The sequence below is a fragment of the Simochromis diagramma genome, unplaced genomic scaffold, assembly GCF_900408965.1.
Source record: "Simochromis diagramma unplaced genomic scaffold, fSimDia1.1 OVJJ01000414.1, whole genome shotgun sequence".
Taxonomy (NCBI): domain Eukaryota; kingdom Metazoa; phylum Chordata; class Actinopteri; order Cichliformes; family Cichlidae; genus Simochromis; species Simochromis diagramma.
In genome coordinates, this window is record NW_024387240.1 from 142535 (window position 1) to 168565 (window position 26031).

The following is a 26031-nucleotide window of genomic DNA, read 5'->3' on the forward strand; positions in this document are numbered from 1 at the left end:
GAAAGCCTCCAAAGTGTCCAATGATTTGTCTTTGAGCTCATAAACACAATGCGGTGATCAGTATAAGCACGTTGAAAAGATGGTTCAGGAAGAGGAAAAATCAGGAGAAAAGACACAGGCTTGTAAAATTTGGGTGGATTTGTAGAAATGAAACGGCTGGTCATGGACAGATGCAAGGTTATCGATGGTTCCACCCTCATGCAATAAGAAGATGGATGTTGTATCACTCGATGACTGATCAGTTTGTTTCACTAACTCATCTACACAAGGCATTTTATAGAGTCTTGAAACAACAACTGCAATCTGCACAATTCCACTTTTTTTCTCCAGATAGATTTTTCACTTTCATCTCCATATTTCCACAGTATTCTCCAAATGTTCAGCAATATTTCTGTATCTTAATGTGGCCCTAATACTCGTGGTAGCTTTACATGATATATTCATGTCCATCTCAAACTGTGAGCTCGGGCTCCAGCACAATAGTATGTTAAAAATATCACTTTAAATAATAACATTGTACATATATAATGATTGGTTTGTACAGTCCATTTATCATATAGTAATGCTTTGTTTTTTGTTGTGTTTTTGTTTTCTGCCTGTCCCGTTTGGCTCTTTTGCATCAGAATTGTTGTCTAAAGGCAAAAGAAGATGCCCAACGGATTTACTTTACCAAACTGACCATCCAGCCTTGCCATAATGGTCCATTTGATTCACCTTTTATGTTTATTTTATTTTCACTTGCTGAACATGGGACAGACTTGACTGGGGGAAAGAAGGGGAGAAAGAAAGAGGGAAAGAGAAACAGCTGAGAAGAGGGACGGGGGGAGAAGGGCAAAAACCAAAAACCAACAGAACGGGCAGAGAAAAAAAATGCATATATCAATCACCTGGATCACCTGCTGAGAAAGAAAAAAAGAAAACAAGCAGAAGAGAAGAAGAGTACTAGAATAAACAACATCACAATGATATATGGGAATATGACAGTAAATACTAAATATTAAACATTATTGTGCAGCACATAAGATCAACAGAACACAGTGTGCTTTGAGGTAGGAGCCAAAAAGGGTGTAGTTTGTGGGTGTGATCACCCGTGTGACACCTGTGAGCATGGACGCGCTTGTTTTTAAAAGGTTCCTTCATGTAATGATCTGCTAGAGGGTGTGGGGGGGCCACAGCCCCGTCCTCCAGGGCATGAAGCAGGTATGGAGGAGATCAAACTCCAGACATCCAGAGGCCCCAGAACACAAGAGACCAGGAAGACCAACAGAGGGGCAGCCGCGCCACTGTCCCAGAAAGGAGCTGAGGAGAGTCCCAGATGAGGGCTCACTCAGCAGCCGCGGAGCAGAAGCCAGGGGGAGTTGCAGTGACGTGCCCGTGAGCTCCGCCAGCAGCCAGCTGCACCTGAGTGACCGAGCCCCCAGGCCGAGAGGCCGGGGGCACCCCACCTCCGAAGTGGCCCAGCGAGCCCCAGGCTCCAGGCCCCGATAAGCGGCCGCCAAGGAGTGAGCCGGTGTGTACCTGGACGCCCATCCCCGGACACAAAGAACCACCAACGCACCGATGTCTGAGGGGGTCCGCCACTGGCAGGGAAGTGGTGGTAGGGGGAGATAGGCCTCCAAACCTTGGAGGGCCTGAGATGTCCCCAGAGAGGTGGCGTCTGATACCCAACCTGACATATAGACACAGACATACAGGCACACACAGATACAAACATCCATTCCCACCCTCATGCTCTCATATACACTTACTCCACACTCAACCAACGTGGAGATAGACATAAAGAGACGCTGTACACACGATCACACTCCCCAAGCGTACTCTACGAACCGGGTCTAGGTGTCCCGCCCCTGGAGGGGGAACTGCACCCAGACCCAGGTGGTGTTACCCTTTTCCCTACGGTGGGGAGAGGCAGACCGCCCCGACTCCACAGCAGCAGGGAGGCCCCACACTCCAGGCCGCAGTCGGACGGCCAACTCCTCCTCCTAGCCCCCCCGCTCCAGCAGGCCGCAGAGAATGGGGTGGGGGTGAGAGAAGACTCCAAACCTCCCTCCACCCGCTCATTTTAGTGTTGATGCATGTGTGTTCTAAGGTGCATTTAAAACCCAGGGGGCATGGAGCTACCTGCCAGAGAGCAGCAGGTAAGCGCATGGTCCCTCCTGTTGGCCCTCAATGTCTACGTGTATTTAACATTGAGAGGTGGGCAACGACGCCAGGGGTGGGGTGTACACCCTGATGGTACTTTGGACTCCGTGTATCGTGCCCACCCCCAAGATCCTATATGTGTGTAATGAGAGTGTGAGTAATGTGAATGTCTAAGTTGTGGGATAAAATTGAGGCAGAGGCAGCCAGAAGGGGACGTGGACGGGGGGTAGCCTCCTCTGCCCCCTGGTGACATACCCCTACTCCAAGGCCCTGCATGTGTGGGTGGTTGTGGTGGAGCGGGAAGAGGGAGGCAGCTGGAGTAATGCTAAATCAAAGCTTGCACACAATCATACAGGGTACAAGATGTAGTGAAAGCTGCAGACCATTCTAAGACTTACCAAGTGGGAATCTGGAATTGCGCCCTCACTCCCAAGTTGCATAGTCTTACCACTACACTATCCAGCTACAACACTGCTGGGACTTGTGACTGTACAAAATAGATCTGATTTGAGTCAAATGATCCAGATGTTTTCAGTCTCTCTGTTTTTCATTGTGAAAGAGGGAAAAATGAACAATTGGGAGCACACAAATATCAACATGTAGATAAAGTATTAAAGCATTTGATCTGACTGCAATGTATATGAACTTTGATTTTTAGGACATGAACCTTTTTCCTCTCATCATCTTATAATATTAGAATATTTCAAATCAATCAAGTGTATTTGAAATGTGAGATTTAAAGTCATATTGTTGAAATGTTTGTTCCAGGCTGTAAAAAGTGCACTGTAAGATGTGCACTTCAGGAAAACGGAGTGGAATGCATTAAGCTCTACATGTACTTTAATGTTAATGTCAGCCTGTAGTTTTCCATGTGAGCCCATGTAGTTAATCAGAGTTTCAAATCAAGACTTTAACTTTGATCAGTGTTTCCACAGTGACTTAGAAATGGTTAGCCTTCAGTTAATCCAAAATGCTGCAGCAAGAGTCCTGACAGGGACTAGAAAGAGAGAGCAGATTTCTCCTGTTTTGGCTTCCCTTCATTGGCTTCCTGTTATTTTTTTATTTTTATTTTTGTCCCGATTGGATCTTTAGCCATCAGAATGCACAGTAACTGTGTTACAATAAGGACTTAACAGCGCCCTCTGCTGGAGTGTTTCAGTACTGCGTTAACTAGATTACACCACCTCCTCCTCACACCACCTGCTACAGCTCTACTCTTCTATGAGTGTTTCAGCTGAGGACTTGGTTCCTTCCACCTGTCCATACAGGACATCACGCTGTCTTTTCTTCGATTTCTCTTACTCGTGTATTATGAACTAAATGTATCCTGATACACACAGAGATGGATGAGCAGAGGTCACATGATGAAAGAACAAACATGGAGTCTTTGATTTATTTAGATATTTATTGATGAATGCAAACAAACCTAACACTGAACCATCGTCCAGCAGAACAAACCTGATCACATGACCTGCTGACCCAAACAGTGAAAAGCTCCATGGCAACAACAACAAACAGCCTCACATATGTTAACAGAGGCTGTTAGAAGCACAGAGTCTTTACAGTCTTTCTCCTGTTTGGACACAGATCTCTGCACATCTTCATCACAGTTACTCACAGACGTGCAGAGTGTGTGGATATCAAAGCTAAGTTTCCACCATGTTTGTAGTCTGTACTGGGACTCATGGAGCATCTCTCTATGAGCACTCAGTGCTTTAAACAGTGAGTCCCAGTTTAACCAGCAGCCTTCACACCACACATCACACAGACATGGAAACTTCAAACCCTCAGACTGAGACACCATCATAAATAAACAGATTGTGATGAAGATGAAGAACTGGACCAGTTTGCTGTGGTTTCTTCTGTTCCTGTCAGAAATAAGAGTCTGGCAGCACTTTGCTCTCCTTCCACATGTTTAAGGAGGAAGTGAGTCGTCTTCCTCTGTGGGCCCAACATCAGGCAGCAGCCACGTATTTGTAAAAACCCAGCACACTGCTTCAGAAACACTGAGTCCAGGTGACCAGAGTCATGTGATCAGTGAGGTCTTCACTCAGGACGTCACTGCTTCAGGACCTGATTCAGAGGTTTATGAGGACGTGGATCATTGGTGCTGATGTTGTGTGAGAGCTGGTGAACCATGGGGAACATAAATAACAACCAGGCCATCAGCAGTTCTACCCCCAGCTCTAAAACCTACATAATACACTATACATATAGTTATATAGGTTATAGTATGTATATATACACGTAGCTGAAGCAGTTTCATTTGTAGCTTCATGCTGCACTTCATATGTTTGTCCACCAGATGAATTAGCTAGTTTTAGTGATCAGTGATAGAGTGTAGAAGAAGATGGATGATGACATATTTGTTAGTGTGTTTAACTGTGAGTAACTGAAGCTCTCAAAGGCTGAGGATAGACCCTGGACTAATCTGAGGACTTTGGTGGTCCTGCTGATGTGTTCAGTCTGTGATTGGACAGAGAGCAGGGGTCCAGGACCTGATGGGATCAAAATGATTAACTGTGTTTATTTCACCAGAGCTTTCCATTTCTCTTAAATGAGCTTCATGGTGTTGTTCTTGGCTGGTTTTGTTTCTGCTCCACACATCCTTCCACAGACGACACCATCATAGACACCAAAGGTGGTTCAATAAGTTCAAACTCCTCTGACTGAATCAAACACTTCCTGTGTCTCTTTGGTGTCAGGCAGAACATCAGTCTAACACCTCATTATTTCACTCTGACCTCTATGTTGGTGAACGTGTTAGTAGAAACTATTGAGCTGTGTGGATGGACTCAAACGTACTGATAAGCCATGTATTAGAAACAGTTCTCTGTGTTAGTCTGTAGAGCTGAAGAAAGAAGACACAAAGACACCAACTGGGTGAAGTCCAGGTGTTTGACTTGTTCAGTGTAGAGCACTGTGGCCTGGATGAACCTGCGCACCACTATGATGCTCTAGATCATAGACTATGGTTTCATCATGTTAGAGACTGTCTCCCAGTTTAACCTACCAGTGATGAACACGGTGGAAGTGATCTTGGTCCTGCTGATGTTACAGATTGATGTCAGGCAGATCTTTATTATCACTGATGGACAGATTCATTTGGTTTTTGTGTTGTTCAGACTTCAGTATCACTGCTGCAGGTTGGATGAACTCTTATACTACGAAACAGGTTTGAGTTTCTTTTATTTGACATGATTCACCAGGAAGTTCTGATCAGTTTTGTTCCTGTCTCCTTTTAGTCTGAAAGAACTTGGTTTAAAGGTGCTTTTATTTTGGAGTCCCCTCTGACTATAATCATATATTTAATGTGAGGTATTGTTTCAGTGGAGCCTTTGAGTGGTTCATCTACACGGATCTATTCATCAGGAGAGGAAACATCATGGTTTTATGACATTATTGTTCTTACTGATCAAACCAACAGAGTAAAGATGTTTAAAGGGTTTAGTGTGAAGACTGTGATCCAGGTCTGAAGAGATCCATGTCACCGTCAAACCTGTCACTCACTCAGGAGCCTTTATATTCTGACATCACTTCCTGTGCTGTAAGTCCCGCCTCCCTCAGTTTGAGCAGCTCTGAGGTTAATAAGACACATATAAGAGTCAGAGTTCAGCATCGGCCCACAGTCATGTTACAGGTGACTCCAGGCTGCCAGCATAGCTGAGACACTGACAGAGGAGCTGTGAGTGTGAATGTGATGAAGCATCACTCAGTGTTTCACATCCATCATGTTAGAAACACTCAGGAAGTGTGACTGTGTGGCTGTGACGTTTACAACAGTCTAACATGTGCTGTCAACCAAACCATTTCATGTTTCTATGGTAACTGAATCATTAGGATTGAATCTGTTCTTGTTGAGGTGACCTGTGTGTGTGGACTCGTGATCACGTCACAAGATCACGTGAGATTTCAAACCACAGGAGAATCACTGTGGTTATAAGAGGCAGACACCCGCACACACACCACGTGTCTGTTGTTGTCAGGGAAATGAAGGCCGCATCTCGAGCAGCCTTTGAGTTGGGACAGCCTTCATTTCGTCACTGTGATGCAATTGGCTTCAAAATGTGGCCTTTAAGGCTGCAGACCCTGAATTGGGACGCAGCCAGGGTCTGCATCCTTTGGAGGCTCCAATTGAAGGCTGCAGGATGAGTGGTGTATCTTTCATGGCCCACTATATTTCAGAATTATAGTGTTACATCATATTCTATAAGGATGTGTTTGTATACTTTCTGCCCAGTTTGGCCCATTTAGCAGAAGTCAGAGCTTTTCTTGGTGGACAGACTTCCAGAGCGGAGACAGCAGGTTTTTCTGCTTCCTGATTGGGAGTCTGGCAAGATGTGCAGGGCTTGAATTTGGGGCGCATCATGTTGAGAACACACAAACAAAGGCAGCAGACACACAAAAGTTCACCAGCTCACTGACAGAAACTGACAAAACAAAAAAAGATGAAGAGCTAAAGAGACAAAACGGCAGATAGCAACAGAGAGACAGACCAATGAAGATGCAGCAAGAACAGATACAAATACACTGACGTGGCTCTTAAACGGGCCTTTGGGAGGTTTTCAAAAGCAGATGTAGGAAGCAATAATAACAGGCTGATTGTTTACTCAGCAGGTTCTTCATCAAAGTATTGTGAATTCAGAAGCACCTTATACACCAGTGGTTATCTGTGCTGCCACACTGGGAGATATTTGTAGGACTGGTTTAGACTGGTGGAGAGAAATTTAGTTGTGTTGATGCAAGTTTGACTTCTTTAACTACAACAAGTAGTAGAGTATATTAATAACAAGTCAAAATAAATCTATACATTAAATCCTTCGTGATGTGAAGACATTCAGGCATGCAGCTGCAAACTGTCGGTGCAGTGTAACGACTGAGTAATGTGAGTGAGCAATGATATTTTGCTGGTACTCGTTTTGCGTCTGCTCAATCTTTGTATTGGTGAAACCTGACAGTGTGAAGCTTTTGACTACACATTTTCATTGTGCCCTTGTGTATATCACGCTATTTATTGTTGTTAGTGTATTTATAGAATGATCTTTCTATTTCAATCATTTAATGTTTTCCGTTTCTCACTGAAAACATTTTCAAAGTCCATAGAAGTGGTTTGTGTCATCTGTCTGCTACTACAATGGCGCCATCGTGTGGACACCAGCAGGACCTACACAGCTGAGGAGGAACTACAGGAAGTGTTTCTTTTATGAATGAAAGTAGCTTCAGCTCGGAGGCTCGGCTTCGCTGCTCAGGTATGTTTTCACTTTAGTTTTAAAGATGTTTTGCGGTCAGACTCCCGCCGTTACTTCGAGTGTGTGTTTCATAACATCGTCACATTCAGTTATTTTCGCTTTAAACTAAAATATATAGGTCATATCTATATGGCTGCCTTTATTACGGCGATGCGTCGGCCATACCTGGGCTACTCAGGGGAAGGATTATTGTACATTACAGCAGACAGTGTAACACGAGAAATGTATAATGTTAATAACAATAATCAATCAATACATCCATAAACCATTCTAACGGTACTGCAGGGTCTCTGACAGACACAGCTGTTCGGTTTTTCCCGTCACGGTTACAGGAAGTGACCAAATCAAAGGCCAGGGCAAACACGGATGTTTTTGACTTCCTAGTTCAAACTTTGTGCAGAAGAGTTTAAGTAGTGAAATAATACGATTTAAAAGCAATAATTAGAAACTACAGACATTACAAAACAGTAAAGAAAGTTTGTTGTTTAATGTTTTTTGTGAAATCCCGGAGATCAACCAGTAATCATTCAGCTGTTATCCCAGAGTGTTTTTAATAGTGGAGAAATAAAACAGATTGTCACGCCCGAAACGAGGGAGTGGACTCAGGAGCAGACACAAACTAGGAAGCACTTAAAATAAGATGGCTAAAAACATTTTATTTTGGGTAAGGTTAGAGATTTAGACTACAAGGCGATGCATACTTTTATACTTTTTCCTGTATCTTAGTTACTGTAGAAATTTGGGGGGATACATATGTAAATACCATAAAACCTCCATATTTATTACAGAAGAAAGTGACACAAAGGATCATATTCACGTAAAACAGAGGACAAACGAATCATTTGTTCATAAATTGAAACTATTGAAAGATTTAGTGAAATTACAGACAAAATAAGGCTAAAAAAATATATTAGCCCTCAAGTTACAAATATTGTTTAGGAGGTGAGGACAGAAGGAAACATCATTTTTAGCATCAGTTCGCGACTACACAATGAGTCCACGGTTATAGATTGTGGAACTGCTCATTAATTTTAAGAGTTGTACAAACATGCGCTGTTTTAAAATGTGCTATGTTTAAAATGATAAATCAATATGATGATTTGAAAGAAATGTGAGTTAACTGGGGGTCATTCTCTTCTCCTTGCTATTATGCGGTGGGGTATATTGCTGGTTATATTCTTGTTGTGTGGCTTGCGCTACGAACTGTAGACAAACGTTAATGTGTTCCTTGGTTGATGGTGCCCACTTGTAATATCATTTGGAGTGCAGATAGGGGACACGGTTTAATAAGAATATTTTCTTCTTCCTGCTCCTGTTCACTCGGGTGGGTGCAGTGTGATTAGGGAAATCACAGTTTGTGTGTGTATGAAGGGAAACTGTTGAACCAAGTGTGAAATAAATAACTCTCAGATCTCAAAGTTTATTACAGGAAGTCAGGTGTTGACAAAAGAGAGTAAGAAACAAGACTTTAGTGAAAGACAAACTAAAGACGAGAGCCTAAAAACCAGTTCTGAGGGATGTTCTTTTACAAGGAGTCACATCACTTTGCATGAAACAAAATGAATCACTAGAAATTATCTACAAGCTATGAGATGCTGTCGAAGCACTAAAGGAACCGGTATGAAACAGTACTGTGAGAAAAATGCTATAAACTATGAAAACAGTACTATGAGTAAACATTTCAGTGAACCACCATAGTGCCAGGAGTCCCCACATGTGCTAGGGTGAGGGCTAAGAGTCACAAAGGGGGGGGGGGGTCATCAAGGACGAGGAATGGGGAACCAGCACGGGGGGTAACATCCAGCAGGAACCTTGAAGCTATTGGCAAGTGCAGTTATGAGCTGGAGACCTCAGAGTCACTGTGACAGGGACGTGTTAACGGCAGGCTAGACGTGGTTTCAGTGAACCTGCAGCTGATTGCAGCAGTCTTACTTAACGCGGGTGGAGGTGAAGCTTAGAGCGGAAGGTTGTCCGGGAGAGGCGAGCTGGGCATATCCTACAATAGATTTGTAGCAGGCAGAGAAAGAAAACAAACATTTACACCAATATTCAAAGAAACCTGGAAACTTATTGCATTAAGAAATTAGAAGAACATCTGGATCCTTAGAAGGGAAATATAATGATGTCATGGGTGGCTCAAGACTTTTGCACTGTGCGGTGTAACCAATGCCAATTTCTGTGGCTTATTTTACATGATGAGTTAGTGACTGTAATATACATTAAAATCTACTTGTTTAATACACAATTGTAATATTATTTTTTCTTAACATGACATGAGAACCACAGATGATTTCTTCTTCCTATTCAAACTAATCTATGAATATTTAAAGTAGTAATTTTCAGTCTGCTCTAAAGCTCACAGATATCATGATTACCTGCTCTCCTCCCTCTGGTCTGTGCCCCTCACTGACACGATGGACTGAACACTAAGCAATAAACATTTAGTAAGAAACAATAAGAGGAAATGATGAAACATGCAGATCAGCTGAAGAGTCTTTTTCAGCTGTGGAAGTTAAACAACAGTGAGGGTTCTTCTTGTGTTTTTCCAGATGTTTCTAATCAGACAATTTGTCAGGGGTTGTGTGACCCAGTTGTTTGAGTTTATTTTGTATTTTCTGATTTCTTATGATATATTGGAAATATACTAAGTTCTTGTTGCCGTTATTTAGTCAGGGTTTTGTTGTTGTAGCAGCCATAACTAAATGTATTGAAGTTTGATGATCCACTGGGTTTTCATTTGTTTGGTTGCTATGGTGATGTGTATCGGGAGTCACGTGGGTGCTAGTGGTGAAATTAAGAGGGTGTGGTCAGTCTTTCATTCTCTGAGAGGAGAGCTGGAGCTGTAGTTTTTGTTGACCGCTGCACCACGAGTTTCCCCTTGTTGCATCAGAGCCTGTGATGTTTAAGAGTCTGAATCGGGAGCCGATGACATTACTCTGTAAACTCTCAAAGCACTTTAATAAACAAGCAAGCAATTCCACCTCTCGCATTATTGCGTAATGTTGACAGCGCGTCAGGCAAATAGGCAGACTCCATCCCCGACCTCTAGCGACTGTGGAAGTCCGCTACAGTTGTGTTTAGTTTAGGTCTCATCTACAGGGCTCTACACTAACTTTTTGCCATGATTGCACTGGTGCGCCTAAGAAAAAATTCAAAAAGGTTCTCATAATGTACCCAAAAGTTGATTCTGTTCATCTGGAGGTAGCATTTTCAGTGGGAGCAACATTTCATCACATTGATCAATGGTCTTTGATCAATGGTCATGACAATTTGCATATTAATGATGAAAAAACTGACCTCCCAGCCCATTGTTCTTCAGTGGGCTGGTTTCAGTCATTATGCAAATGTCTTGTTTATAAGATTGAAACCTGCAGTCAGCTGAGACTGAAGAAGTCACCTGGATGATGAAACGTTTCTCCTACAAAACGCTACGTCCAGATGAACAGAATCAACTTTTGGAGATTTACTTTCCTGGATGATTGAGAATGCTTTAAGACATTTCTCCATTTAACAATATGCTAGAGGGTGTGGGGAGTGATAGCCCCTCCAATGAGGGCATGAAGCAGGCATGGAGGAGATCCAGGCAGACATCCAGAGGCCCCTCAGAGTGTGAGAGCCCAAAGAGGGGCAACCATCTGCTGTGATTGGTTGGGGTAAGAGAAGGAAGACAGGATAAAGACATGCTGTGGAAGAGAGACAGAGAGCTAAGCTAAGCTAGCGAAACAGTAAATACACAGTGAGTGAATACTTTGGCTATAAATCAGGTAGTGAGTACACAGAAAGTGTGCTTCGGATGAAGCACGCGAAGATTATACTATGAAAAAAAATGTATCTAAAAGTTTTTAATTAAATTGCTAAGCACATAAGCTACTCAGAAACACCACTGTGGTTGAGCAGGAACAGGAAGTGATACTCTACCGCACAGCGAGCGAACACCAATTGACAGCGCCACCAAGAGAGTGGTGGCGCTGTCAATTGCAAAATAATAAAGAAAAAAAACATTTAAAGAAGACAAGAAAATAAAATCAAAAACCAGAATGCTGAAAAAACTAAAAGTCAAAGACTGAGGATAAATTATAAACACACTTGACACATCAATTTAAAACAAAGCCTAGCAATGCTAGGAACAGGAGCAACATCAAAATTATATATTAGTCTGAATCTTTGAAATTAATTACATTTTGTTTAAATCCACATTTTTTTCAACAGAAATCCAGGAAATAAAGGAAACATGGCTTGTACATGAAATAAAGGAAACATGGCTTGTACATCTCAGTCCGCTGTGGAGTACGTCAGGAGGGCCCAGCCCAAACTGGTGGGAACATTAAAGGGGCTCGATGGGATTGTAGAGCATCTCTACCAGAAAGAAGTTTTCTCAGAGGAAGAAGTCAGTAAAATAAAGACAGCGGGTGACGACTTTGACAAAACCAGAGAAATTGTGAACCGTGTCATAAAAAAGGGGGAAGCAGCCTGCTATGAGTTTCTCAGGATTATTGACATAACAAGAAAGAGAAGAACAGAAAGGCCGCCATCTTTTCTGGAAATTACAGCATCAGATTCCTCTTCACGAGACAAATTTAACCTGAACTATTGGATCAGCTGCTTTTCCTTCAAGGATGACACCAACATGGATGTAACATATTTACAAGGTATTTTTAAACAAACTGAAGTCTGTGGCAAGATTTCTCGTGATCACGCTCATTTATAATGCAGTGCTGTTCAGTGACACATGAGTTAAATCCCTAAATTAATTTTTAATTAATTTCTCCTACACCTCTTTTCTTTCAGGCCCTAAACCGTGTCACAGATACCAGCAAAAGTTGAAATTTAAAGCTCAGAAGATTTCAGAAAGATCATGGAGTCAAAGTAAAGCAGTCCTGTTCAACAAGGAGACATCTTTGTCCTACACTTCACTTGTGTTAGACACACAAGGACAGGCTTCAGCATCCAAAATAAAAAAGTCAAAGATCAAGAAAAGCAGGAAGGTTCGCACTAAAAAACTCAAGGCCTACATACCTGAGGACAAACATGTAACCTCTCCCAGTGAACTGCTGAAAATATATGACAGAAAAATCCTTTTGGTCGGAAAACCTGGAACTGGGAAAACAGCTGTGGTCCATCAGATGTTGAAACTGTGGTCAGAGAAAGATAACAAGGATCTGGATTACATGTTCTACTTTGATATGAGAGAAGCACCCAACATCACAGAGGTCCATAAACTGGAGGATCTTCTCTTCAGTGTGTTCTGTGAACCAGATGAAGGCAACGATGAGGTCTTAGTGGACATAAAGAATAATGCTGACAGTGTTACCATCATTTTTGATGGAGTACCAAATGTTCCCTCTACATCAACTCAGTCTGCAGTGCTGGAGCTCATACAGAAGACCCTTCTACCCGAAGCAAAGATCATCATCACCTGCAGACCAGAGGTGGAGTCAGCAGACTTCCTGTTGGATTGGGACTGTCTCAGAGTGGAAGTGAAAGGCTTCAGTGAGCAGGGCATCAGAGAGTACTTATCCAAGAATCTGAGTGAGGATCACTTCAACAAAGTCTTGTGTAACCTGGAGTTATTCTCTCTTTGCCACGTCCCCATGTACGCCCTGATGGTGGTCGCCTGCTTTAGCTTTGAGGGCTCAGATTTCTCTCCACATCCCTGCACAGTTACTGAAATATACCTCCATATCCTCCATTTCTGCAATCAGAGAAATGTTTCCAAGACACCTGAAAATGAAAGTACTAAATGGGATGCAATACTGTCTTTATCTCAGGCAGCTTTTTGTGCAACAGAAGGGAAAAATGTGAGCCTAACATCACTGCCCAAACTAGACAGCTGTGCTAATTTGGCCATTTTGAGCAAGCTTCTGATTCAAATCAGCCCAACTGTAAAGAAACCCTTGTGTGCCTTTCTCCACTACACGGTTCAGGAGTTTTTTGCAGCTCTGTGGGTCTTAAAGGATCCAGAGAAGACCAGATGTGTTCTACAGAAGTGTCTGGTTCAGGGCAGCAAACACATGAAACATTTGGTCCCTTTCCTGTGTGGACTGTTGAATGAGAAGAACACTGATTTGTTAGAAGGTCTCCTTCCTCCTCAGCAGCTCAGAGACACGTCTGACTGGTTCTTCAAACACTTGGTGACCACCTTTGTAGGTTGTAGTGACAGTGAAGACTGTGAAGTGGACTTAATGTTCTTATGTCAATGCCTCTATGAGTCTCAGTCACCTGATGCCTGCCTCTGTCTCCTGGATAAACTGGACTACTGTATTGATGTGAGTGGAGAGACTCTTGATCCTCAGCAGTGTTGTGTTCTGGCCTATGTAATCAGCCAGAGTCAGGAGAGGAAAATAGAGCTGAACCTGGAGGATACAACGGTATCAAAACAGGGAATGAGGCCTTTGCTGGGATGCCTCAGCAAACTTCAAAGGTAAATGAGAACATTTAGATCTGAAGTTAAAGGGTTTTGTTTTGGGTTCTGTTTTAAATGTGAAGCATTCAGTGATTTAGATCAGTATGTATTTTTATTAAAGTGAAAAATGAGAACATAGTAGTGAGAAGGATTTGTTTCAGCTTTGTTTCATCATGTTTCCAGTGAGTTGTAGACAGCAGAAAGTTTGTACGTAGTCTTTAGGTATTTGGTAACATTATTCTTTAGTCTTGATGCATACACAATAATCCAGGTGAGGGGATCCCAGAAAGCTAACTAACTTTTACCTGGACGTTTGTCATTTGAATGAGAGATTTTATTACTTATTTAAGACATTTTCAGTCTCAGCTGAAGCACATTTAACTTGTAAACTAGCACCACTGCATCACACTGACCCATGGTCTCATAATTATTGTGAAGTTAATTTCATGATCAGAGGCCATGAGCAGTGCTAAAGACAACCCAAAGTAAGGTTAGAGTAACAGACCTATCTCCCAGATTAATGCTGTGTTCATTTGTAGCTGTTACTCCTGAGTTATCAGGCAGACACGTATAGCTTTTATTCTCCAATGAGAAACATACTGCCTTTGTTACCTTGTGTTCAGTTAAAATACACTAAGTCAAAATGCCTCACCCTCTAGTTCACATATAAACATAAATATAAGAATTTCCTCTACAAAAATGTGTTTAGATACATTTTCATGTTGTTAGTCTGCTAGTTCAATACAGTTTTCTCATTAATGTACAATGAATTATAAATATTAGCTCATCTCCTGAACACAACAAACAAGCTGACAGTGAGTCAAAACCTTTAAGATTTAAGAGAAGTATCTTTGTTTTTTAGTTTCTAACCAAACAGCAAGACCCAAACACGTCAGCAATGATCAGTCCATTAACCTCCTAACACCTGAACTCTTTCATGCATTTTACATTTCTTTTTGCTCTTGTGACTTTATAGTAGAACACTATACAGTCACAATTGAGTAATGATGTACAAAACTCTATTTGGTGTCTGAACACAGCAGCATTTTTCCTGAGTACAAAAACAAAATGAGAAACAACAATTGTGCCCCTTTGAGCCACGTGGTTCATTTGAAAGAGCAAAACTTAGTATTGTTGTCTAGGCAATAGGGCTGCCACAAACGATTATTTTGATAGTCGACTAGTCACCGATTATTTTTGCGATTAGTCGACTAATCAGATCATCATCCATTGGACGTAAAAAGTACAGCTTATTGCACCAGCAGCATCTGCTCTTATATAACTATCATTAGCTTACAGCTTTAAGTGTTTAAGGTGCTAACTAACAATAAAGACAGGATGATAGTTTGTTAAATTTTAATGAAGTTTGCAGATTGTTTCGGTGAAGTTTAATAAACTCCTTGCTTTCTAAAATATAACAGGACACCGGAGTAGATTCTCACACTTCTGATAATCAGCTGTCTGCTTGACGTTTATTCAGCTGTGTAAAAACTATAACTTTAATCTCAGCCAAACCGATTTACTCAGGAACAAATAAAATACTGAAAAAAGCCAAACTATAACATTTTTAAGTTATCTAAGTGACGCATGTATGTTTAACCTGAGTAGCGAAAGACGGCGGTGGGTTTGAAAACGATTTGCTGGGAGTCCGGTGTTCTCACGGCTCTAGTGAGCCTCGCCCCCGGCTCGCTATCGAGCTAGTGGGTAACAGACATCTCCAAAAACGTCTGAGTGCTTTTGAAAATATGTGGTGTCTTGATAAACTGAGCAGATATTTGAGGTTTACACAGCTACATTCTCGCCTGAAAATATGTTAAACATTTATTTTGTGACCCAGAAAGAATAATAAGAGTAATATTAAAACTAACTAGCTGCCACCATTGTTGGAAACTGAGCTGGGCCGTGCTATGAATTCTGGGACACAGCTTCTTCTTCTTCGGGGTTTAACGGCAGCTGGCATCCTTGTACATGCAGTGCTGCCATCTTCTGTTTCAGTCCGTTATTACACTCTTAAATCCTACTACTTATTACTGCGTCTTTTGGGATCTTACAAAGCTTCAAACGACGCGTCGACTATTAAATCAGTCGTCGACGATTCTGATAGTCGACGTAATCGTGACTAGTTGACTAATCGTGGCAGCCCTACTAGGCAACCAAAATGTGATGTCCCCATATGTGGACGCCACATCCTAGGAGGTTAAAGTTGTCCTTATAACCAGAGATAAAAACTGCTACAAGAGGTAAATTAGTATTAAACCCCGATTCTTTTGTCCCCATGATAGAACAGAGAAAATCTGACTCATAGTGGTCAAAACATTTTATATTTCTTTTTATTCAATCATCTTCCAGAAGAGAGAGCCCTGCACAGCCCCAAAAGCCAGTTGCAGGATCTCTAACATTTGAAGCTCCACATGTGTCTTATATGGTGTTATTTCTGTAGACAGAATGATTCTTACATCCTGTTCAAACTGCGGTGACTCTGCTGACTATATCTGTTCGTATTTTGAATGTAGATTTTACACTTGTTTAAGATTTACTTTCTAAACCTTGAAGGCTGCAAACTCACATCAGCTCACCCGTCTCTGGTTTATATCGTATGCAGAGTCAATCCTCTTAAGCCTCTGGCAGCTTTGCACAAATTAGGAGTTTTGCATGAAAAAAGGCGAACATGGTTCTTCGGTTTCAGCATGAATCTACACAAATGGACTATAATAATAATAATAATAATAATAATAATAATAATAATAATAATAGTTCTCAGCAGCTGATTACATGTGAACTAATGAAGTTCTCTACCAACCTTCCAACTGTAGGAGTGACTCCTTGTCACGCCAGCTGTGGAGCATTTCTCTTCTGACTGATGGGGACGTGGATTACGTGAGTTTACTTGACTTCACTGAGAATCAGCTGCATCTCCCAGTCAACAGTGAAACACAACTGTATGACCGAGCTGTGAGAGTCCTGCAGAAGAGGAAGAGGAAGGTGAAAGTCTGCCTTCACTGTAATCACAGAGTCTGTCAAAGTGCGAGCTCGTTCCTCTTACACCATTTACCCCACATCCACTCACTCAGGTATGCTCTTTGGTTTTACTTATTAAACACTCAATGTTTTCATGTGATCTTCAATTGTGGTTTAAAATACAGTCAAGTTACTTTATAGAAATAATTGAACCAACTGTAGTACTGACCTTATGTCTTTAATGTACTTTTAATGCTGGAGATATTTATCTGAGACAAATCTAGGACGGTATCAGTGCTGCTTGTTTCTGTTTGTTGTTCTCAGATCAAATCATCACATTTTCTTTCTTCCAGTTTCTGTCAGTCATCAGGAAATCTCTCAGATCAAACTGAGTTGTTGATGAATCTCTTCATTGTAGCAGCAGATAGACAACAGAGGACAGGAGAGAAGATCCTCAACATGCTATCATCAGTCTGCTCTTATCAGACATTCCCTCTTCATTCTCATTACAATGACAAATATCAGAGTGACTTCCTGTTGGATCTGTACTCCCATGTGAAGGACTGTGAGACTAAAACAGGTCTGAGTGTCCTTCCATCATTACAGTCAGTTTTCCAGTCAGCTCCTGCAGTCTGGTCCATAGACCTCTCAGAGAGAAAGACCTCCATCCTCCTGGAGCTGCTGAAACTCCAACCAGAGAAGAAACAAGTGGAGCTGACAGGCTGCTCACATGAAGGGAGTGAAGTGAGGAGTTTGCTGCAGTGTCTGCCTTTTATCTCACAGCTCAGGTAAATGACACGTTCTTCACACAATAAAGTCTGTCTGTCAATGAATGAGTGCTGAAAATAATTCGTGAAAAATTTTTCGCTCTATTTGACAATTTAGTTGCTGCTTGATTGAAGCCAGTTTATAGAAATGAGTCCACAAATTTGTAACGTTTACCTTCAACAGTTTTTTAACATGTGACAGTTTGTCTGTGAGAATAAAACTGCACTTAGTGACATTTACAGCATCACTAAGACCTCCTGGGAAAAAAAAGCTTCATTAAAAATATTAATAAAAATTGTACTGTTAAGGTATTTATGTGTTTCTGATGGGCTTTAAAACAAAACAGCATCAAGCAGCTGTCACTGCAGAGGGAAACAGTTCGAGTCATCCAGGATGTTCAGCTTCAGCCTGCATTTGGGGCCTCTCTTCTCCACATCCACACCACGACCATTCATACGTTATTTCTGTCTTCTTCCACACAAAGTAGACTCACTGATTTCACCTCCATTAATAAGAAATATTGTTACTAGAGATGGCACGATACCACTTTTTTATGTCCGATACCGATACCGATATCATGAACTTGGATATCTGCCGATACCGATATGAATCCGATATAGTGTTTTTTAATCAATAAAACTGTTTTTTAATATCTTGCTGCATTTTGTATAAGTTCATACTCAAGTTTAAATAAACAACAGCAATAAAGCTATTCTGTTATACCTGTGTGTAAAAAGTACACTGCGCCCAAAATATTTCATAGTTCAGCAACACTGATCAATCTAATAAACTTAAACCTGCTCCATCCTCCCTATTCTGGTATTTTAAAGAGTACTTAGCAGAAATATTAAGCAACCTGACTAATAGGGTTGCAAACTACCAGCAAAAAAAATTAAAAAAAATAGGGAACCACCCTCCACCCTCCACTTCGTGATGCTTAATCGATGTAATCAACTTTAATTTGATGCAGTGTTGGAAAAAAAATGCACAGAAATCAATTATTTTTTCAAGAATAATTAAATAGATTCAACATCTTTCTTCAACAGAATTGCAGAATTCACAGATGGTACTTTCCCAAAGTAAAAAGTACTACAGCTTACTATATTAGACTTAACAGTTACTATATACAGTAATGGACTTCTATACATTTTACATCAGATTAAAACTTTGGGTGTAAGATTCAGATAATTATTTATTAAAAGCTCGACATTTTAAATGAGAATAAGAAAGAAAAGTATGTCTTTGTGCCCCCTTTTCCCTGTTAATGCCCTATCGGCCCCCCTGGCTAAACTTTGCTAGATCCGCCCCTGCACAGTTACCAGCCGTCAGCTACGTAGAAAAAGATCCTCGAGTAGAAAGTAATATTAAATAAATTCTAACAACAGCTTATCAAGCTTAAACGTGCTGCTGTTGTTCAGCCGCTGGTTTCCTCTTTCTGGTGCAAAGTGGGCCAAAAGCAAAGAAGAGAGACGGAGTCGCGACAGAAAAGCCGATCAGCTGATCATTAAGCAGTTTCATGAAGTAGCGGCAGGAGAGAGAGAGAGAGAGAGAGAGAGAGAGAGAGAGGCACTTGCTCCATATATCGGTTGTTAAGCTTAAGGCGGGAATGCTTTACAAACATTCAGAGAGGAACTTACACACTTGCTTTACTTCTCTCTGGGATCACTTCCTCGGAGATGAAATGCTGGTTTGGTAGCGAGACTACAAATACACACAGCCGCTGTATCACGTGACCACACTGCTCCGACGTGCTACGGTTATGAGACGAGTTACGCCATGTCGCAAGTTTTGTGAGGTGCTTTTTTGATATTTAATGGATCGGATTACATTTTTTTATTTCTCGCCGATATCCGATCCAGTAATTTAGGTCAGTATCGGACCGATACCGATACGTAATATCGGATCGGTCCATCTCTAATTGTTACATTAACAGGTGACACAGAGCTATAAACAATATGTAACTATAACAACACAGGCAACACTGTTGCTGCATCAAAGGAGACTAAGTGATGCTGGTAGCGATCATTAACATGTGAATGAATGAATGTGTGTGAGCGCTCTGTGCTGCAGTTTATTTGTAAGCTGACAGCTGCACATTAAAGCTGTGACACTTTGACCTCGATCCACTTAAACATGAAAGGTTACTCGCTGCATTCAGCTCTGACACACAATCTGGTGAAGGAGTTTGTCACCACATCAAAGTGACGTTCATGTTATCATGAGCTCCAGCTCAGAGCAGACTGGACATAAAAGACTCAGAGAAAATGTGTCACTTACAGCTGATTTTAATCTGACACTGAACATAACCTGATCTACACCAGGCCGTGTTTAGCATCTGTTACCATGGTGATATAGCCAGGTACAGAGAGCTAGTCTGGTGAAACTAAACACTGACAGGAGGCTCAACGTGGTCACTAACATGTAAATCTTTGTGTTTAAGACTTTTCTGAACCAGAAAATATTAATTGAGTCTAATTTTCAGTGTAAACAAATCTTAATCTAAATGAATTAACTGTAAAATGTTAGTAAATATGTGATTTCCACGTGTGTGATGTGAGCAGCAGGTGAAGCTGCTGTTGTAGATGTTGTTGTTCCCCTCTGTGTGTTTCTGTATTGTTGATGTTTAGTGTTTTGCTGCTAACACTTTATAACAGCTGCACACTCTTCAGCATTAGTGTTAGTTAATACTTGTTTCATCATTTATGAAGCATTACTCCTCCTCAGTATGTCGTTCATAAACATGGATACACATGATGAAGTTTTGCTGAAGAGGCTCAAATATAACATGTTCAATGACAGCAGTCTGATACTTTTCCAATGATGGACGAACACTTTCTAAAGTTGTACATGTGTTACAGATATTCCTGAGTTAATTCAGACAGTTACTGGTTGTTAGTGAAGTATGTTGTGTGAGCTGATCTAAAGTGAGGCCCATCCATGACTTCCAAAGCATTTATCACATAACCTGAAAGCTCAGCAGGACCTGGAGACGCCAGCAGGTCTGAGCTGTCTTCATGACAGGAAAAGGAAAACGCACAAAGTGATACAGAACATACAAATATTGATCACACAGTGTGAACATAACTCACTGAAGGTTTGCAGAATATTAAATGAGCAGGGCCAGAGTGTGAGTTTGAGGCTTTAAGAGAGGAAGAGACTCACTGAGCAGCTGGAGCCACTCAGAGCTCTAACTTCAATGTCCTGAAACTTCTTCTATCAAATCAAATGTGAATGATCACAAAACACTAGTGAATATTTCACACAGCGTCACAGACGAGTGTAAACAGCACGAACACAATGTTGATATTGAAGCTATCGAGGCTACTTTAGCTGCTCCCTCATCACAAGGAGTCACCTGATGATGCAGGAAAGTGTCTCTGGGATGTTGAAGAGTTTGGAAGTTCTGTCGTTGGCTCCTCTGGTTTGTAGTCAGTCAGTTTTAGTAAAGACGTCCAGTCAGCTTCACTTCCAAAGTGCTCCTGAGTGAAACACAGCAGCTAAGCTGTTTGGTGCTGTGCTTTCACACAGGTGAGCTCAGGTGAAGGCTGGAAAAGGGGGCGTGGCCTCCTCGTCTGGCACAGTGAAAGCTCAGAGCAGCTGCTCAGGCTAAGGAGGTGATGAGGTTCAGAGGTGGCTCGCCATCTGCTTCATCACAGAGAATCCAACGCAAACAGCATTTCCTGTCATATAAACATTGTAGAAAACAGACGTTACTGCATTAAACCAAGAAACACCAGGATTCAGTGACCATAGCAAATATAAGATCTAAACTCTCCAAATACTCCGACGTACATGAATAATACAACACTGTATTACAGCTGTTCTCACAGTGTTCTACCTTTTTACAGCAGTGACATAATTATTTGATCCTCTGCTCACTTTATGAGTTTGCTGACTTCCAAAGAAATAAACAGACTCTGATTTTTATCAAAGTTTCATTTTACTGAAGACAGAAAATCAGCAAAGATCCAGATTAAACTCACAAACATTGCAAAGTGTGTCAGCAGTGTGTGGTTGTTTCAATGCAGCTCACATCAAATCATCTCTAAATGTTTCCTTCTTATTGTTGCAGAGTTTTTCCTCTGTGGTCACTTCGTCATGAAGCAGTCAGGTTCTTTGTGAGTCTGTTCTGTGCAGCAGCAGAGAGAGAGCAGCAGACAGGAGAGAAGATCCTGGAGCTGTTAGCATCAGTGTTCACATATCAAACATTCCCTGTTCATGAGAGACACATGGATGATGATGATGATGATGATGATGATGATGATGATGGTCTCAAGCAATATCACATTGACTTCCTGTTGGATCTGTGCTCCCATATGCAGGAGTGGGAGACTAAAACAGGTCTGAGTGTCCTTCCATCATTACAGCCAGTTTTCCAGTCAGCTCCTGCAGTCTGGTTCATAGCTTACTCAGACATAAAGACCTCCATCCTCCTGGAGCTGCTGAAACTCCAACCAGAGAAGAAACAAGTGGAGCTGTTGTTGTGGGGAGAAGAAGAAGAAGAAGAAGAGAGTGAATTGAGGATTTTGTTGCAGTGTCTGCCTTTTATCTCACAGCTCAGGTAAATAACACGCTCTTCACACGAGTCAAATATCTGTAAGAGAAGAGTTGCTGTGAAAATAAGTGATGGAAATATTTGAAGCTCCATGAATTGTAAAGTGATGATTTTGTCTTGTGCTGCTTGTTTGTCATCAGCATCATATGTTTGACCTCATCTACATCGATCATGTTATAAATGTATTCAGACTCTGTCATATTTCAGAGGGAAACGTTCTCAGTCCATCCCTGTGTTTCACTGACGTGTTCAGCTGTTTGTTGCTATGAAGTTTCATATTTTCTATAAATATCAGACGACTTTTAATGCTTATCAGCATCTAGAATAAAGACGTTCTGATCAGAAAGGTTAGATTTATATTTGATAGGATCATGTGACTGAGCTCCTGCTGCAGAGTGTTGGAGTGCACACATGCCAGAAACATCCTTTACACCTGAATCCATCATCGCCATGGAAACAGCATGAAAGCAAACTCAACGAGTCCTTCAGTGACGTAACTCAGTAAATGAATGAGTTACATGAAGCTGGACTTTATCTCTGACTTTGTTTTACTGAGCATGATGATGATGATGGTGGTAGCAGCTCTATAGTGAGCAGATGAAGATGTCAGACAGCAGAGAGGTGTGTGATGTGAGCAGCAGGTGAAGCTGCTGTTGTAGATGTTGTTGTTCCCCTCTGTGTGTTTCTGCATTGTTGATGTTTAGTGTTTGACTCTCTAAAGTCAGACAGCGAACAAAATAACAGTTACAGTTCAGAACGCAGTGATTTCACACACAGGCTGAGTGTTTGTGTTGTGAGTCAGTAACTGTCTAAGAACACTGTTCAGCTGCTCTGATGGACTTTCATTATATACAACATGGAGTCCATCAATAGTGTGTGGCTGTTTTTATGCAGCTCACGTCAAATCATCACAAGTGATACAGAATATACAAATATTGATCACTGTTACGTTCCCCTGGGGGGGGGGGGGGGGGGGTCTAGGCGGTGAGGGGGAAGTAACAAAAGTGACCGGGTCAGAAAAAGGAGTCAAGGAGGCGAAACAGTTAAATAAAACAGTTTTATTGAAGTAATTCAACTAAAAGAGACGGACAAGCCGCTATCACCATAAAAGTAACACAAACAAAACTCAGGCGTTGGTCAATAAAGCATAAAGTCAAAAGGAAAACGCCGCTCACTAGCTGAAAACCACAAAACACAGCTAACCAGCTGGAAACACCACAAAAACACTCAGCTCACTAGCTGTAAACCACACAAATGGCACTCTGGCCCAGAGCTCACCCTGCTCTGGGCTTAAATACCTTTAATTGCTGATGGGGGTCAGCTGTACAGGAGGGAAAGGTGGCATCTCAGGCAGGAGGTAGTGGGACACGCCCACACAGGCACCCTCAGGAGAGAGAGAGGCCCTGCTAGGGCCGTAACACCCCCTCCCATAAATGCAAACCCATGGTTTGTCAAATTACCATAACCAAAAATGAGTCCATAACCGTTTCATGACAAATATTGCAGGCTTTCCACCTACCAAACCCCATAACAACGGTTAGGCATTTCCTGCGGAAACTGCCAATCCCATCTCAGTGGGTTCACCACATTACCAGAGAGTGGCCCCAGACCCTCGAAACAGTGTCCCATGGGATAGCCGGGGCTTCGAACCATCACGTGTGGAGAACCCAGCAGGCAGCTAGCAGGCTTCACTGAAACACAGACATGACTGTTAGCAAGGGGTGCAGGTCTGAATGGTGGTTTTAAACATGAACCGGAGAAAAGGTCAACCAGCGGCAGCTCAGGGTTAGTTGGCCTTGTACACTGGTTACGGGATGCTACCGAGCAACTGTGCTCCAGGTTTAGCCTTTTAGTAGGCCTGGCAGGCTTGTCAGTTTGAGTGCCACTACTGACTTTACTCAAAACAGGCCCCTTTCGTGTTGAGTGGGCTTTCTGTTTGAGTGCCAGTCTGACACAATTGGCAACCACATGGCCAGGCTTGTGACAGAAAAAACACAGTTTGGGCCTAGGTCTTAACACCATAACTGCATTTTCCATCTTAGCTGGCCCACTTTTACCTGTCCAGGCTGCGCTATAGTGCAGAGGGATATCCTGTCCTACCGCACTTGCTGTATGAGTCAGCTTAAACTCATCTGCCAGGGTGGCAGCTTGCTGTAGAGTTGTAACCCTCTGTTCACTTAAATAAAGGGCAACAGACTTAGGAACAGAGTTTTTAAAATCCTCCACCAGCATAAGCTCACGTATGGACCCCACATCATTAACCTGGCTTGCCGCACACCACCTATCAAAGAGCCTCGCCTTCTCCCTGGCGAAGTCAAGATAGGACTGTCCCTGCACCAACTCCAACCCTCGAAAATGCTGCCTATAGGCCTCAGGTACCAGTTCATAGGCGTGGAGGACGGCACTTTTGATCTTTCCATAAACCAGGCCGTCCTGCCTAGACAGACCAGAACACGCTTCTTGAGCCTTACCTGTCAACCGACACAGCAACATCACCCCCCACACATCTTGAGGCCACTGCAGTGCAGTTGCCAGGCGTTCGAATACACTGAAAAAGCTGTGAACACTGGATTCACAGAAGACTGGAACCAGGTGAATATTATTGCTCACAAACGAGCCTCTAGACACCTGTACACTAGCAGCTGTGTCATCCATTTTGGGGATGGTGAAGGGTTAGAAAACACACCCTTAATTAAGACAATTAACAGCCAACTACACAACTTACTTTAGCTGACCAACTTACCTCTCGCCACGCACCCGTTAACAAAAACAACTTACCCAGTTCCAAAACCTTGCCCTGCCTATCTTCCAGAGCGTGCTGGGCTCGAGGCAACTTTAAAGGCAGAACTTCAGCAACCGGAGCCCTGAATTGCCTACCCCCAACAGAGAATTAATCCCCACCCAGGATTACTCCAAAAATAACAAAGGCAAAATAACAAAAGAGTGCCCGAAGGAGGAACTTAAAAAGCTCAGCTGGACACTCACCTACCTTAACTGGGAAGTTAGGAATCTCTAAAAGGTGCCAAAGCGAGATAAACAACAAAAACCAAATCCAGCACAGAACTCCTTTTTCAATTATCCCGGACAAGCCCCCACTTGTTACGTTCCCCTGGGGGGGGGGGGGGGGGGGGTGTCTAAGCGGTGAGGGGGAAGTAACAAAAGTGACCGGGTCAGAAAAAGGAGTCAAGGAGGCGAAACAGTTAAATAAAACAGTTTTATTGAAGTAATTCAACTAAAAGAGACGGACAAGCCGCTATCACCATAAAAGTAACACAAACAAAACTCAGGCGTTGGTCAATAAAGCATAAAGTCAAAAGGAAAACGCCGCTCACTAGCTGAAAACCACAAAACACAGCTCACCAGCTGGAAACACCACAAAAAACACTCAGCTCACTAGCTGTAAACCACACAAATGGCACTCTGGCCCAGAGCTCACCCTGCTCTGGGCTTAAATACCTTTAATTGCTGATGGGGGTCAGCTGTACAGGAGGGAAAGGTGGCATCTCAGGCAGGAGGTAGTGGGACACGCCCACACAGGCACCCTCAGGAGAGAGAGAGGCCCTGCTAGGGCCGTAACATCACACAATGCAAACATAACTCACTGAAGGTTTGCAGAATATTAAATGAGCAGGGCCAGAGTCTGAGTTTGTTTGAGGCTTTAACCCTTTAGAGCCGATCGGAGCGGACACGCTCCATTTTGCGTAACTATTTTTAAATCCCGGTAGCACTGCAACCACGTAAGCTAGCGCAAAAAATTTTTTTGCATATGAAACCGGAGGAGTTGTACTTACATCTTATGCCATCAGCTTGTCCTAGGTTACGGTTTCCTTCCACATAAAGCTTTGCAAAAACTGCATAAAAAGCGCTTGCAGGAACAAAAACATAATATCCCAGAAACACGCTTTGCCGGTCCGATCAGCTGTTTGTAACACTTCCTACGTTGGAGTAGACATCAG

At 42.3% G+C, this 26031-nt stretch overlaps 1 protein-coding gene and 1 long non-coding RNA gene across 2 annotated transcripts in view; one reads left to right on the forward strand and one right to left on the reverse strand.

The window, feature by feature from the left end:
* Window positions 1–17495: 17495 nt before the first annotated feature.
* The window catches only part of LOC120747020, a 75339-nt gene continuing 66803 nt past the window's right edge, over window positions 17496–26031 (forward strand). The window contains exons 1-2 of the mRNA XM_040052588.1: window positions 17496–17540; window positions 21593–22081. Coding sequence (XP_039908522.1) covers window positions 21750–22081 — 332 coding nt within the window. The 5' untranslated portion in view covers window positions 17496–17540; window positions 21593–21749. The remainder of the gene's footprint in view (window positions 17541–21592; window positions 22082–26031) is intronic.
* LOC120747025 lies at window positions 22983–25737 on the reverse strand. The gene is made up of 3 exons (XR_005699028.1): window positions 25660–25737; window positions 24811–24813; window positions 22983–23017 (listed from the first exon to the last, which is right to left on the reverse strand). It is a non-coding gene; the product is annotated as an uncharacterized LOC120747025 (long non-coding RNA).